The 14,895-nt window shown below is 58.0% G+C and overlaps 6 protein-coding genes across 6 annotated transcripts; 4 read left to right on the top strand and 2 right to left on the bottom strand.

The window, feature by feature from the left end:
* The first annotated feature begins 162 nt into the window (after nt 1–162).
* On the top strand, nt 163–1,341 carry GGS23DRAFT_564372 (uncharacterized protein). The gene is made up of 2 exons (XM_051516144.1): nt 163–458; nt 531–1,341. The coding sequence occupies exon 2, from the start codon at nt 836–838 to the stop codon at nt 1,190–1,192; it is 357 nt and encodes a 118-aa protein (XP_051373145.1). The 5' UTR covers nt 163–458; nt 531–835; the 3' UTR covers nt 1,193–1,341.
* A 443-nt stretch (nt 1,342–1,784) lies between these two features.
* On the bottom strand, nt 1,785–4,923 carry GGS23DRAFT_564366 (MRG-domain-containing protein). The gene is made up of 5 exons (XM_051516143.1): nt 4,737–4,923; nt 4,231–4,654; nt 2,677–2,948; nt 2,503–2,618; nt 1,785–2,450 (listed from the first exon to the last, which is right to left on the bottom strand). Exons 2-5 carry the CDS (start codon nt 4,639–4,641, stop codon nt 2,281–2,283), a joined length of 969 nt encoding a protein of 322 aa, XP_051373144.1. The 5' UTR covers nt 4,642–4,654; nt 4,737–4,923; the 3' UTR covers nt 1,785–2,280.
* Nucleotides 4,924–5,185: 262 nt separating this feature from the next.
* On the top strand, nt 5,186–6,315 carry GGS23DRAFT_499348 (Cnl2/NKP2 family protein-domain-containing protein). The gene is made up of 2 exons (XM_051514463.1): nt 5,186–5,817; nt 5,877–6,315. Exons 1-2 carry the CDS (start codon nt 5,521–5,523, stop codon nt 6,138–6,140), a joined length of 561 nt encoding a protein of 186 aa, XP_051373143.1. The 5' UTR covers nt 5,186–5,520; the 3' UTR covers nt 6,141–6,315.
* Nucleotides 6,316–6,353: 38 nt separating this feature from the next.
* Nucleotides 6,354–7,283, bottom strand: GGS23DRAFT_604625 (uncharacterized protein; the record flags this gene model as incomplete). Its single annotated transcript, XM_051519627.1, has 3 exons — nt 6,354–6,429; nt 6,488–6,905; nt 6,971–7,283. The coding sequence occupies 3 exons, from the start codon at nt 7,281–7,283 to the stop codon at nt 6,354–6,356; spliced, it is 807 nt and encodes a 268-aa protein (XP_051373142.1).
* A 1,345-nt stretch (nt 7,284–8,628) lies between these two features.
* Nucleotides 8,629–11,077, top strand: GGS23DRAFT_620250 (CENP-Q, a CENPA-CAD centromere complex subunit-domain-containing protein; the record flags this gene model as incomplete). Its single annotated transcript, XM_051521084.1, has 2 exons — nt 8,629–8,631; nt 8,683–11,077. 2 exons carry the CDS (start codon nt 8,629–8,631, stop codon nt 10,450–10,452), a joined length of 1,773 nt encoding a protein of 590 aa, XP_051373141.1. The 3' UTR covers nt 10,453–11,077.
* Nucleotides 11,078–11,278: 201 nt separating this feature from the next.
* Nucleotides 11,279–12,706, top strand: GGS23DRAFT_596065 (uncharacterized protein; the record flags this gene model as incomplete). The annotated part of the gene is made up of 1 exon (XM_051518423.1): nt 11,279–12,706. The coding sequence occupies one exon, from the start codon at nt 11,279–11,281 to the stop codon at nt 12,704–12,706; it is 1,428 nt and encodes a 475-aa protein (XP_051373140.1).
* Nucleotides 12,707–14,895: the final 2,189 nt, after the last annotated feature.

Genomic DNA, 14,895 nt, shown 5'->3' with positions numbered 1-14,895 from the left:
TTACGAAATAACTGCCTGCCGCGGGTTCCAACTCAGAGTCTTGGGCGTGGGTTGTGTAATCTACTAAGGTAGGTGGCTATTATGTGTCTACGTATCTATCCCTATCTCATTTACTATTAGGATCCAAGCTTAGGTAATGCATCCGAAAGTACTCGTAATATGCATTTTCAAGATACCTCCTTATCGAGTATCTTAAGTAATCTAGGCAAATCTAGGCCGAGAGCTTCCCCCACTCAGAAGCCAAGTGCAACCTTTTTCGGGGGTTGAGAATCGCAACATGGGATGACAGCCATCTCCAACTACAACTATGCCCATAACCACACCGTGACAGCCTACCTATTATCCGCCCACTCTCCTTGACATCCGAAAACACACAAGCCCTGTAGAGGTTGTGCTGGTTAGCTGCCCGGGGCTTCGAACCACGGGACCAGAAGCAGCAAGACGCCCGAGATAGGCAGGTACTGGCTATTGCCCATCAAGCATCCATTGAAACGACTTCTCTCCAACTAACACGACGTCGCGCATTCTAGGCAGATCGATTTGGCTCGACGCGAGACGGGATAGGAACCCGTCATACCTGCGTATCGTTTCCCGGCCGCGCCCTACGCAGCCTCCGAGACTCCCTCATCCGTCTACCGCACGCAGGTCGCGGCGGCCAGCTCTCCCTCTCTCTGCCTATCTGCGCGCCGACCCGCGGCGACCACCCATCCACCCACAAAGTTCCCCGACTCGCTCGCCGGGCAGGCGAGACCGCACCGACGCCTCGCGACCGCGCGCGCAGCACGCGCGGCACACGAGCAAGCGGCAGGCGCAGAGGCGCAGCACGCGCGCGGCCATGTCCTTCTTCCGGATCACGCTGCACCGGTCGGCGATCGGGATGCCGCGGCGGACGCGCGGGGTGCTGGCGTCGCTGGGGCTGCGCAAGCGCCAGCAGACGGTGTTCCACCCGGTGTCGCCCGAGTTCGCGGGCAAGATCATGCGCGTCAAGGAGCTCGTGCGCGTCGCCGAGGTCGACCGCGCCCTCTCCCCCGCCGAGCTCCGCGCCGAGCGCGCCCCCGAGCCCGGCTTCTGGCTCGAGCGCCCCGTCCCCCGCAGCCCCATAACTCCCGTCGGCCGCGACGTCGCCCCCCCGCCTGCCCCCCCCGCCGCGCAGCCGCAAGAGGAGGCACGCCCTGAGGGCCCGGGCGCGTAGGAGGGCGCGGGGAAGGGGCTGGGAAGAGGGAGGGGAGGGGAAGGGAGTTGGAGGGGAGCTGAGGAGGAGAAGGAGGAGGAGGAGGATGGCGACGACTGCGAGGGGCGGAAGAGGCGAGGCGGCGACGCGGGTCCGAGAGGGCGGTATGTGCACCCCTTTGCTACCTCCAGGCTATCTACGGATTGCTGCGAGCACTAGGGGCGCAAGGGGGGGAGGGAGGAGTTCTCGCTGGTGCTCTACCCCGCACATCGAATCTCCCGGAACTTCGAGGAATTGCCGGGTGGATGCACGTTCGAACTCAGAGAAATACACACATGACACATCTCTCCCCAGATGCGCGGGTACACGTCACATCCGGAGTCGTGCGTGCGGACAGCGGGCGAAGTGTAAACCGTGTCAAGAAGGAAAAGACCCAGAAAAGTTAAGGGGGCAAGGGGGACGTGGCGGACGAGCAGCGCGGGGGAACCTAGTGACACGTAACCCGTCGTATACGCTTTGCCTTTGGTATCACGAACGTAAGCCAGAGTCAAAGATGTAAATATATATAGATTAAACACGCAAGCCCCCTCGCAATTACCGACTCATCTCTATTTGCAATGGTCTACGCTAAGTCCCCTTATTTAACACCTTATTGTTGCCGGAAGAAGGGCCAACGCCGGGCGATTCTGTTGCCAGATACCTGGACAGACGATATCTGCATGCGTCCGGCGTCGGGTAAACAGTGGTGAGATGACGCAAAAACCTTTCCCTCTCGCTGCTGTAGAGGGGTAATAGCGGATAGACCCCGCAGTGCTAGCAGGTCCCAGGCCGCTCTCTGCCCACGACGACTACCGCAGCAGCAGGTACTAACAGTGCCGCTCCGGCTGACGGGACTGGCGCCCTTCCGCCATCACGAGGGTGACAACGGACGCCTAGACGGGCTTTAAGATATAAAGGTGATAGTGGTGGTGCATAGCGTAGTTGGGGAGGCCGTCGTGACATGTACTCGCTAGATCCCTTGCGCAGACTGACAGGCAACTCGTTGAGGTAGTCCTTGAACTTGACCTAGCCAATCCGGCCAACCTGAAAAATCGCCACACGCGATGTATCTAGTCCTTAGCCTTCTGGATGTACTCCTGAGAGGGCGTCTCGTACTGGCTGACAAAATAGTCGACGGCGTTCTTGGCCAGCCAAGTGCAAAATTTGGATAGCTCCTCTCGCAGGCGGTTCGCAGACTGCTGGTCCATATTGGTCTGAGCGACAAGCTCTGGCAAGGACACTTCAGACGATTAGTTACGGCTGTCTGTTCACAGTGGGAGCTGGCCACTTACCTAAGAGACGCATGAGGTGCTCCGGCCCGTAGGTGTCGCTCGGAGACTTGCCCTGGAACTCGGGGTCGTCAGATATCCACTTCTTGTGTATATCCGCGAACTGGGGCCGTTCGAATCTAAAAAGGCTTAGAAGGATGCACAGTGCGAAGTAGGTTAGGGGTAGAGGTGACTCACCGGTAGAGCAGGATACGACCGAGTGTCTTGTCAAAGTACTCCTTGAGACCCGCCACAGTCTCCTCGAGAATGTCGACTTGAGAGGTGTCGGCCGGGCGCTTTGGGGTCTCATATGCGATGTAGTCGTCGAGGATCTTAGTGACGGGGTGGGGATGAGGAAGAGGAACAAGCTGATTATTCTTAGTAATATTCTCCCAGTCGTCGACCAGCATTGCCTTCAACGCGTCAGGAACAATCAGCTTAATCGAGGGTCTAGCATGAAAGGTTTCTTCCTGTCGACCAGCGTTAGTGATACGATGCTTTGTGATGCGAGTGAAGGTGTTCTTGGTAGTCAATTTGACTGGGGGGCCGCGGGGGGCGTAGGGCTTGTTCGATGGTATTCCTGCCACTGGGATATGGACATGTCGAGGCATATTCCTGTACCAGCGCTCCTTCTTGGGGGTCCAGGCGCCTTGTTTCGCAGCTTCTCTCAGCTTTGGATGATCGGGTTTTGATTTGGAGCTGAATCGATGATGCGAGAACTCAAAACCGCCGTTATCGTTCACATATCGTGTGTTGGGTTTGGGAATCTTCAAGAGGTGATCCCTAACTGCATGCGTCTTCGCGTAGCGTTTTTCACGTTCTGCGAAAGCATTCTGCCTTGTCTCGAGGTCTTTGCCAAAAGTGACACCAGATGTCGACTCTGGACCGGTCGGCAGTGTGCCATATCTAGACACGCTCTCTGTGACGTGTAGTCGCGGCAGAGTATCTGATAGACCCCCGGGTCGGTTGGTCTGGGATGATTGATTCGAAGGAGATTGGGCTCTGGGGAAGGTGGGGATAGATCCTAGGGGAAGTCCAGTCGACCAAGACTGGTAACCAGAGGTGTTGAAATTATGAGGCGAATCAGTTGATGGGATGTACGCTTGGTCATGGGTCCACGAAGGCGTCTCTCCCTGGCCGACCATCGAGGCACGGCTCTCCTTCCCCTCCCCTTTGCAGGGCGACAGCACCATAGTAGAAACCGATGCCATTGCCATTTTTCCGACGCCAAATCAGGGGTGACGGTAGGTGTGCTGTTCCAAAGTCGAAAATTTTTTCGTTTCGATCTCAATAAATCTTGGAGGTGTACGCTCGTCTCGGGGAGGCCAAGGCACTTTTGGCAGCACCAAAACAAGGTCCAAGTGATTGTAAGCGCGGAGAATAGAAGAATTCTCCCGGCTATCCACCACAGCGAATCCGGGGGTAAAAGTATCTCCCGGGCGGTGGCCAGACCGGGAAATTCCCATGCAGTAGATGCAGAGAGTCTTGATTGAGTGAATCTGGCCTGGTGCAAGGCAAGTGGCCCCTATTCCCGGATGGAAAATGGTGTAGATGGAAGATGGCTCCCAGGTTTAGGCACGGTGAGGCCAGCAGCCCCTGGAAGGTGATTGCTGTGCTGAAGGGGGAAAAAAAATGGAGGGTGCAGGAAATAGGTGGTAACAAAAAAGGAGAGGGAAGAGGGTGAAGAGGGAGGCGGGGAGGTTCAGGGTGAAGTAGGTAACAGATAGCAAAGGCAAAAACCCAAGTACTTACATTCTCAAGTTCGTAGTCACGGCCTCTTCTGGGCCCTCTACCGAAGCTTGAGGCTCCGGCGACACGCTCTTCGCTACCGCGGGCGGAGCTCATCTCGGAGCCGTTAGCCTTGGGGCCACCCTTCTTTCCCCCCTTGTGGCCCGAAGCTCGCATCCGGGCTTGGGCCTGCAGCTGATTGGCAAGCTGCTTGTTGTCGTCGGTGAACTTGCGAATGCGGTCCTGGGAAACCCAGTCATCCCAGCTGGCCTTCCAGCCCTTGTAGTGAATGCGATATTGAGCATCCTCCGGTTTCTGTCCAGGCTTGGCCGAGACCTCGATAATCTTGGCCTCATACATCAGGTCGCCATGGAAGCACAGCACCTTCTCATCCTTAGTGTAAGGAGGCGCCTGATTCTGTCGCGAGGGGGCCATATTGACCTTGGGACTACGACGAGCGATAAGCAACAAGCTGTAGTAACCACCACATGGTGACAAAGGGGGAGAGGTGAATTCAAGGAACTAGTTACCTGGGGTCTTCAAACGAACAGCCGGACTACAGTATAAATGAAAAGTATATGCAGCCGTAGATAGCAATGAAATAGCAGAGTGGGTTAGGCGTGGCCTAGTGATAGGCGTCGGAAGAAGATGAAAGTTGCAAGTTCAACCGTTCATACGGCGAGTCTGTTCCAGGTAGCATTCTGAGGTTGAACCAGGGGAAGGCTACATTGCCAAGCCACACCTCCTAGGCCTTACGTTAGACGCGTCTCCGGACGGACGCGCTCCTCATTAAAGTGCTTCCGCCCGATGTAGGTACAATGTACACACATACTACACGTATATACTCTGTAGATGCATATGCACAATCCACAACAAATACCTGTAGTACATGTCCCGTGCACCACACCGCTGGGTATACCAAGTACTCGTATGCTCGACGAGGTCCGAGGCACTAGGAGGTAGGTATTCCACGATATGATATTATCCGATCCCCTCACCTCTGAATTCATAAAAGCAGCCATTTCCCTAAAATTGTATGTATGATCACTCAATTGATCGTGGCCTAAGCACTTTGTTCCCTTCACTACCTCCTATCGCTAACCCAACCCTACCGCCTTGCCTAGGTATAGTCCAGGCCGTCGTCAAGTTTCTCCCCTCTACCCTGATCACCTCCCCTACGTCGCAGAAACCAGCCAGCTGTGATAGGCTGCACCGAGCCCAGGACCCCGAGAGCAGATAGTACGGAAACCTCTCACTACCCTCCCTCATTCCTGATTCCTACCTGGTTGAGGGAGGTCCTCAGAATCCTCCAACATGGCAACCAACGAGGCCACCATTTTGCGCAGCTACTTGCTCCTCCCGGCCCGGCTGCCTGCCATCATCACCTTGCAGGAGTTCACTTCTCTCTTCCCCAAGTCGCTACGGCCGTCGCCCCAGATCCGAGCCCTCTACCGAGATCTCCAGCAGCAGCGGAACACTGTCGTTGATGCCGTCTCCCAGAATATCGACGCCCAGGTCAAGCAAGGCAAAGCTCTGCGACGAGAAGCCATCAAGGCCCGTAGGGAGGCCGAACTGGAGGAGCAGGACGACGAGGTCGAGATCGAGCGAATGGTACGTCACCTACTCAATGCGCGATAACGGGGAGCGCTGCGGCTAATTCGGCCCTCCAGTTGTTCGGGTCTACTTCTAGCACGCTACGGCCCAAAAAGCACAGCTTGTTGACCATCCTACCCGATATGGAACATGCCGTGGCTGATATGGAAAGTGAGATACAAGCCATAGAGGAGGAAGAGGCCGCAGTTCTCGAGTCTATCAAACAGGCCGTCGGCAGTATGAGCGACCTCCGCTATGGCCGATTCTCCAATCCTCAACTCAGAGACGAGGTTCTTGACGGTCTTCAAGGCATCCAAGACGTGTGTAGACGCAAACTATGAAAGGAAGAAAAAAAAAAACCGGACAGGGTCTCTAATTCATTAGACTACTGCCTGACTACGTGGCTACGACCGATTACCGCAGAATACTGCGAACCATGCTGGAAAGCGGAGCTTCTTCTCGGGTAGCGCCCCGCATGACCCGCCAACACGCCATATTCCCAACAACCACCACCTGTCATATTGATAAGACTAGCGCCTTTTATCGACGCCTGATTACCTGCGAGGTGCGTTTTGGCCGGCAACGGTAGGGCGCTGGCCACCATGGACTTGGTTGTTCAGACGGTTGGACCTATGGTGCCGTTAGTTAGTTACCTGCTGGCGGCGGAGCTTCGGCCGCGAGAACTCACATCATGGATCGGCTGAGCATGGAAATGAGTACCATGAACGCCCAGCTAGGGAGAATGTTGAAGGCCCAGATGATGTATCCAAACGGAGTCGACAAGCCATTCTTCGCAATGGGTCCGTCAAAGGGATGGAAATACCCATCGTGCAACTTGGCAGAGGACTTGTAGCCCTCCTTCCGGAATTCTACAATGTCGTCCGAAGTTACGGTCGTCATGTTGAACCGCTTCGCCCAGATATTCACCGGCGATGGCTCGGGTAGGACCTCGAAAACCCAGATGGAACCGACGGGAGCTGACCAAGCGTTGCAAAGCACGGGTTGATTCTCGCAGTTGAGGAGGGCGACATGCGAAGCGTCTTCCGGCGCCGCCGCCCACTTTGCGGCAGTCTCGTTGAAAGCGGCCTCGACCTTCCCACAATGACCTAGCGAAAGTTAGCGGGTCTATCGAACAGGGCTGGGTCCCAAGGTGTGCGGTGCGGCTCCTTACCGAAGCAGGTTCTATTTCCGCCGGTAATCAAGACCCACCACTCCTCGGGGGTGGTGCTTCCAGACTTCACGGGCCCATAGAGGGTATCTTTCCAGTTATCCAAGCTCAAGATATCTATTTTCAGAGGGCCGGCCTTGGCTTCGGCGGCAGCGACGGGGTCGTGCTTGTTAGGAAGGGGAATCTTGGAAGTGACCTTGGTCAGGAGGGATTGCGCCTGGCCCAGGTAGTTCTCGAATTGGGCCTGGTACTGGGGGGTGTCTGCTGCCGCCAGCAGTGGCAAGCCGAGTAGGGCGGAGGCGGTAGAGAATCGCATATTGCTAGAATATGGGATGCGGGATGCGGGATATGGAGCGGGCCCGGCTCGACGGTAATCGGGTCTGGAGGGTAGTGTAAGCCTCGCACAAGGCAGGGTAAGAGGTAAGACGAAGAGGACAGACCGGAAGTCGGATGCAAGGGGAATAGAATATAGAATCTACCTCGGACAAGAATGATATTGACGGCGGCGACGGGTCTCAGCAGGACTATGTCCAATTGTCTCGAAACTACCGCAGGGTTGGAGGGGGGAGATGAGAGGGAAGGAGAAAAAGCGAAAAATAAAAAGGCACAAGAGATAAAATGATGGGTAGTTGACAGATTGGACAGACGAAGGCGCCTAGGTCCAGCTACCAGGTAGGGAGGTAGGTAGGTAGCCTCGGACGCGTCCCCGGCCACAAGCTCCTTCGTCCCTTCGGTTGGAGGTACTGCATACACCTAGAGAGGTGAGATGAGCACATCATTCCTCTCCCCTCAGCAAGTTGGTGTGCCAAGAGTTCTTCCTCGCCCACCCCTAACGGCGCAATGTATTTTTTTTTTCGGTCGACTAGAGGTCGGTACCTAACCTACATGTGCATTAGGTTGAGTCTGATGTACCCCCTCCCTCACTATACCTAGGTATGTAGGGCTCTGCTCAACTGCATACAGCAAAGTAAGGAGGTGACTACGACGTGCTACAGGTACCTAGGTACGTAGATCACACAGTACCTACATTCATGTAGGAAGGTCGGCACCTCGAGTCCGAGTCGTCTCTAAGAGGTACCTCGGATCCTAAGGGTAGGCCATTGAGGTAGATGGTTATACTCATAAACCTCCTTGTGACATATACAGTACGCGTTGGCGTGATTGGGGACAGTGTGCGTTTTGGCGGGCGGTTCCTTTCATGGCCTCGCTGCCTTAATTGTAAGGCACGCAGGACGAGTTGAAAGGTAAACCTAGTTGATCAATTGAAGGTTTTACGAACAGTTAGCTGTTGCGTGTTTTTCTTCAATTCCACCAATCACAGGGCTCCTTTCTTGATGCCTGATTCCTCAGGTGCCACAACAGCGCCTTGGATCTCGTTACCAGCAGGTAGCCAGTCATATTCCGCTGTTTGATAGGTAACATGAGTCCAGCCCAAGGTCGAAGCAAGACGTGTAGAGGTACCTATCAACCTGGGTACCTAGGTACGTAGCAGGTGGCGGCCAGTGGGGGATGAATGACTTACCTGCCCTCGTTATCGATTGTGCTTATCGGCGATAAGACAACGGTAGAACGGGTCATTGGGTCAGACATGCTTTAACTCCTAATCCCCACCCACCATCATCAATAAACACCATCGAGGTAGGGGTTGCAAATAAGAGGCCATGGTGCGTCCGTCCCTATGCTAGGGTGTTAACTTTCCAGCTTACAATTCCCAGGCACCCGAGGCGGCAAATCAGAAGCGCAAACGGGGCCGTCCGCCGAACGCGTCGCGCGAGGAAGGCGACGCGTCGGCGTCCCAATCTCGGCTCACGAAGCAAGGCCGGCTAGCGACAGCATCTCAACGCGCCGGCGAAGCAGAGGCAGACGAAGCTCCACGTCCCAGAAAACGCGGTCGTCCAAGGGCCGGAGAAGGCTCGCCCGGAACACAACTCGCACCAGCCCAACCGTCACGAGGAAAGAGGAAACACAACCCGTCTCCGGTGCCACAAACCAACGGCAACGAGGAGGAAGCGCGAAACGAGAATCCAGAAACTAAAGTACGTCGTAAACGTGCTCGGCTTCAGCCACCGGAAGCGAACGATGAGGACGACGTCGAAACGCGCAGTGCTTCGAAGCCCGTAGAGCAGGAAAACGCACCACCCAAGAAGCGTGGACGGCCACGGAAGAAACCCGAGGCCGCTCAGGATAAGGCCGTGGGGGCAGAAGAGGCAGACGATGAGGACGAGGGAAACTCAAGCCTCCTCCGTCGAAGCGGACGAGTTCGCCAGTCTCTAGGCGCATCAGACGGACCGGCGAAACACGGGACTAAGCCCTCTGACGAACAGACATCGGCCGGCCGGGGGCCAAAGGCGCGAGCAGGGAGGGGAAGGCCGCCATCGGACAGACAGAACATAAACGAGACGGCACAAGACCCCCCCCAGCCGAAGAAGAAGCGCGGTCGTGTTTCCATCAATCGTTCCTTGACTGAAGAAAACGCCAACCGAGAGCCGCAGCCGCAGCCGCAGAAACATACTCGTACCTCCTTAACCGGCGAGAGCACGACGTTACCTCCGAAAGAAAAGGGAAAGAAATCTCGCGGTCAGCAATCGCACGATCCCGAGGCTCCCACCCAGGAAGAAGACCAGGCTGAAAAGGGCCAACCGCCGAAATCAACGAGACGCGGCCGACCGCCCAAGACACAGAGCCACCCGACCTCCCGGCCCCCCTCTCCTGATTCTGCCGCCTCGCCGCCGCGGTATCGGCATCTTGCAACGCGGACGCACAGAGTGCCCCGCAACGTCATCGAATCCAAGTGGACGTCGCTCGAAGCGCCGGCCATATCCAGCGTGACGACGCTGCTGCAGTCTGCCTCCCGGCCCGTCCTCCTGCGCCTCACAAACCCGCAGAGGCACGGGTATGCAACGGCGGCGCTCAACGCCGTGAGCAACCAGCTTCGGTCAAAGATCTCGCGCGGCATGCCATTCCCGCCCGCCACCACGTCGACGCGCCGCGAGGAGGAGTTCGAGTTTGAGCGGACGATATCAGGCATCCAGGCGCTCGAGTCGCAGCTGGACCCGCTCCTCCATAGCGTGGAGCTACTGAAACGAGAGAAGGCAAGGGCGGAGAAGGAGCTCGATTGGGAGTACAAGGTGCTTAGAAGGCTCAGCTCCAACGCCCGAGCCGAGGCCGCCGACCGGAGGCAGAAGATGAAGAAGATGCACGTCCTGGTGCCCGAGAGGCCGCCGGATGCGCCAGCTCTCGTCGACGCGGCCGATCAGTTTTCCCTACCCGCTGACAACGCCAGTAGCGGCGTATTCTCCGATCTTCAGGACGAAGAATTAGTCGGCCTCGCCGGCCAGGTCGCAAACCACATGGAGAGCATGCGAGGCAACCTGAAGCAGATAGATGGAGTTTCGCCTGCCATAGAGAAGAGCCACGCCCTGTTGAGAGCAGCGCTGCAGTCTCGCTTGGACCCGGAACAGTGGGGAAAGACTTTGCTTGGGTAGCCGTGAAAGAATGTAGAGTGTGGACAAGCCACTCGGGAGCGAGCCGGCTTCTGCTTGAGGATAAAACCGACAGGCTATGTTTTAAGGCCTCACTATCAATGATTATCATGGCCCTTGTTAACCTCCGACTTTCCCGATGTTGATGCGACTAGTAGTACTTCCTCTTCATTGTCAATAGCAGCCCGTCATCACCGGGACAATGAGGGTCTATTTAGACACATGTATTACAGAACCTGACTTTTAAGACTCAAGAAGGGACCCTAACACCGCTAACGCACTCACTTCTATGCTGTATAATACAGCAGAACGTAGCCCACAAACGGATACTCTTCATCTACCCATCTACAAACATTCTCCTTCCAGGCTTCCAGATGTATGTGTCTCAGGCCCAAAGGAAGTGAGCCAGTATAGGCGCAGTTGACGAGCTTTGTCTAATCAGTCAAGCGACAAGGGATGAAGCTCAGCGCACTTTGTCCGGCCCTCTCAATATGTTTCGTCCTGTCAGAACAATTGACCCTCAGAGCAAAGCACGCACCTGCATCAGAACAGCTCGTCTGTTCGTCGATCTTGAATAGAGCATCAGTCGTAGAGGTACTATATAATGAACACGATGTCTCTAGGGTTCAAGCTCTCGCCTACCCAGTCTCCATCAGGTCACAAGAGAACCAACACAACAGGCACACACCGATCCAGATCGTGAGCTAAGCTACGCCGCCGATTACAGGGGGCATATACACAAAAATCAACTGAATCAACGACTAGAAACACGTCCTTGCAAAGGCCTGAAATAGCACACGTATCTGCGTCAACATCCAACCAGCACGCGATGAGCCCATACAGCGGTTGCGGCAGTACCAGCAGCAAGCTAGAAATCAATATCGAAATGCCGACAAACCCCGAGCCTCGCCGCCATCGCGAAGTCCCGCCCACTCTAGACGAGCCTCTGGCGGAGCGAGGGGAACGGAGATCCCGGCGTAGTGGTATGGCTGAGCTGCCGCACACGAACATGCCTAAGGAGTACCGCCGTCCCCCGCCACTCTCCGTCAACCCTACTACTCCTCGTACCCCCACGGCCGCTGCCCCCGCCGCCGGGCCCCGCGATACCACGCGCCGGGATGATCCCTATCCTCGCGGCCCATTCGACGACAGCATGCGCGTGCAGCCGCTGCCCGAGCAAGCGGCTCCTCTCCGGGGCTTCGCCGCCCCCGTCTACGCTCCTAGCTTCTCGCCCCCCTTCGCCCCCAGCTTCTCGCCCGCGTACGCGCCGAGTTACTCTCCGGCCTACCCGCCGGGCTACGCGCCGGGGCCTCCTCTGCCGCCGTCGCAGCCGCCTTTCTCTCCCGCGTTCCGGGACCCGCGAGCCGCGGGGCCCGAGTTCGGGCCGGGATGGGTCGGCCAGCCGGGAGGGGGCGTGGGCGTGGGCGCGGCGGCAGCGCAGCCCGAGTTCTACATCCAGAGCCCCCCTGCCCTGCCGTACCCGAGCCCGGTCCCGCCGGGCGGCGGCGCCGGCTACGACGCGGGGCAGCCGTACTACGCGCGCGGTGGCGAGCCCTCGCCGCGCGCGCCTCGACGGCGGGGCGGCGACGCGCGGCCGGAGCCCGGCGGGGAGCCGCGGCGGGAGCGCTCGCGCCGCCGGCGATCGCAGGCCCGGAGCGTCGAGGAGGAGCGCCGCGAGCCGCTCCCGTACCCGCGGAGCCCGGCCTCCGAGGAAGACGAGAGGGAGCGCGCGCGCCAGCGGCGGCAGGCCCCGCCGGCGGACCCGCGCGGCGCCAAGAAGAAGAACCGCGTGTCGTTCGACCTGCAGGGCGTGCAGCCGGGCGACCGGCCGGCGGACGCGGCGCCGGCGCCGCGGTCTCCGGGGGCGCGGTCCCGCGGGCGGCGCGACAGCGCGAGCAGCGGCAGCTGGGTGGCGGTCGCGCTCGACGACGAGCGTATCCGCGAGGTGGCGGAGGGCCTGCCGCGCTACGAGCGGCGGCCGCGGTCGCCGGCCCCGTACCGCGACGCCGGCGCCGGCGCGCGGCGCAGCCGGCTCTCGCTCAGCCTCGAGCGCGCGCCCGAGCCCGAGCCCCAGCCCGAGCGCGCCGACCTCGTGCTCGACCTGAGCTCGCTGTGCGCGGCGCTGCCGGCCGCGGCCGCCCCCGCCGACGGCCGCCCCAGCCGCCGCTCCATTTTCATCGAGGTCTTCCGCGACGACGCGTCGCCGCGCAGCGAGAGGGGCGGCAGGGGCGCGGGGGACTTCCGCGACGGGTACTGAGTAGGCCCGAGGGGAGTGGGTGGGATGAGAGAGGGAAGAGGGGGGGGGTTGTCTAGCGCGGCCTTGCTGCGAAGACGGGGGGAGATGGGGCAGCGTTCCTGGCTGGTAGTTAGAGTGTGACGAGGCGTCTGAAGAAGAGCGTAGGCAATCAAGTGAGTATATATAATATGTACATGTGCGTGTGTGTGTGTGTGTTCTCTAGACCTAACAGAACCCGACTACGTAGATGACGCGCACATGAGGAGGAGCAGGGGATGTAACGACGAGAATGTACGAATGCCCGTGCCGCATCTGTATACAGCTTCTTTCCGTCGATTCACAAGCAACTATTACAAGCTACATTAGCAGTATCTGGCCAACGTCGTTGTTCACTGTGTCGAACTATGATTATAGGAAGTAGAGCCACCTAGCAGACAATGTTACCTCGGAAAGCGTGACTTCTAGTTCATGAGCACTCGTATCCTTCTCTCATGCCCGGTGAAGGAGGACAGCAGAGAAGATGAAAAGGATGCTGCGTAGGCCGCACACATATGCATCTGTATCTCTATCTAGAGAGACGCAGGCACTTGGGTTGTCCCCGGATGAATGGCGCATGACCGTGTCTCTAAATAGACGTTCAAGCTAGGCGCCAATCTCCTACGGGGCTCTCGGCTTATGACGAGGTCGCATTGTGCGCATGATACGGCTTAGCTTCGTGTGTGGAAGAAGCTGGCAACGTCGCGGTATTCGTGGGGCGGCTAGAGCTACTATCGACGGGGATATGCATATAGAGAAAAGGGGCAGACGGCTACCGTTGGAGCATTTGCGCGTTCCCGTATAGCTCCTTTCCGCTTCCCCCGTCTTCTCATCGCAGATTCTAAGTGAGCAACGAGGGAAATCCGGTACACTTCCCTCTTAATACACACAAATCGCGTAGACCATTACGTCCCAGTGCCGCATAGTAAACTGTCGGCCGAACCACGCAGTGCGTCCAGTGTTGCATAGACCATAGCCGGCCCAGCCGTGCATTTATTTCTTAGTAGCGCTGCGATGGTAGAGGAAAAGCTCCTCCCCGGCGAGACGAAGAAGAAAGGGGCAGGCGGAGACCCTCAATGAAGTCTCTCCTCTGCCCCCTACCAAGCCATGTACAGAAGTATGCAAAGCGCAGATAAGACCGTCCAAATAGCACGTACAGCAAGAATCGAATACGGGGCCGCGGCGTCCCGCACGTAGAGCGCAACGCGAGGACCCATCCACAGCGAGGTCTGTCCCATCCCAGTCCCTCTCATCAACTACCTCATCAGGCCCCCCCCGGGCCCGTTTCCATCGTCGTTTCTCAGCTCCGCCACTGGCACCACCCTGCTGCATGACCGAGGCTAGCGGCGCCCCGTCTGGGAGCGAGGCGGGGGGCGGGGGACCGGGATACGCGCGAAGAGCCCTGCGCAGGGTCGCACCCCTATTTCTCCCAATATCCCCTCCCCCCCCTGCCATCCGGACGCCCGCGCCGCAGCCTCGCCTCACCGCCCTCCCCCCCTCGGCACCCAGACCGACGGATGTACAGGCATGTAGGGGAGGCTAGAAGAGAAGACTAGGCTGGGCCGGCCAGACAGGGAGAGAGACAAAATACCTATGTACGCAGGCAAAGGAGACTAGAAGCAAAAAATCACACGTGCTCGCCCGAGGGAGAAGAAGACAAGACGTCAGCAGCAAGAGGAGGCGAAACCCGCGGGACAAGAGAAGAGAGTGGAGGAGAAAAAAGCCCAGTATCTTGTCTATACTAACCGCCAGCCGGTGGTGGCAGCAGCTCGCCGTCTGCCTGTCCGTCTAAACGCATGCCGCATCGTCCACACATCCCCCTACAACCGCCGCGCTCCCCTAGCGCCCGCAAAGCGGACAGGAAAAAAGAAATAAGGCGTACAAAGGAGAGAAAAAAGGCGATAGAAGAAGGTTATGTCGGCAACAGCAGTTAAGTAGTAGCAGTAGAGTCGGACAGCGCGTATGTATATATACCCCGATCCGAATAACACCGCCCCCGCCGCTCCTCCGGGCCTACGCTAAGACTGCCCGCGGAAGCGCGGTACCAGGAACGCGCGCGCGGCCCCGCGAAAAAGGGGGAGGGAGAGAAATAGTCATGGTGTCGGGTGTCGACGTCGGGCGCAGCCGCGAGGCGGCCCCTCCGCACGCGATACGGCGGAGGACGCGAGAAAGAT

Source organism: Durotheca rogersii (genome assembly GCF_024521655.1).
Source record: "Durotheca rogersii strain YMJ 92031201 chromosome Unknown GGS23scaffold_7, whole genome shotgun sequence".
NCBI lineage: Eukaryota > Fungi > Ascomycota > Sordariomycetes > Xylariales > Xylariaceae > Durotheca > Durotheca rogersii.
Note: the sequence above shows the minus strand (reverse complement) of the source record. Positions and strands in the feature narration are given on the sequence as shown.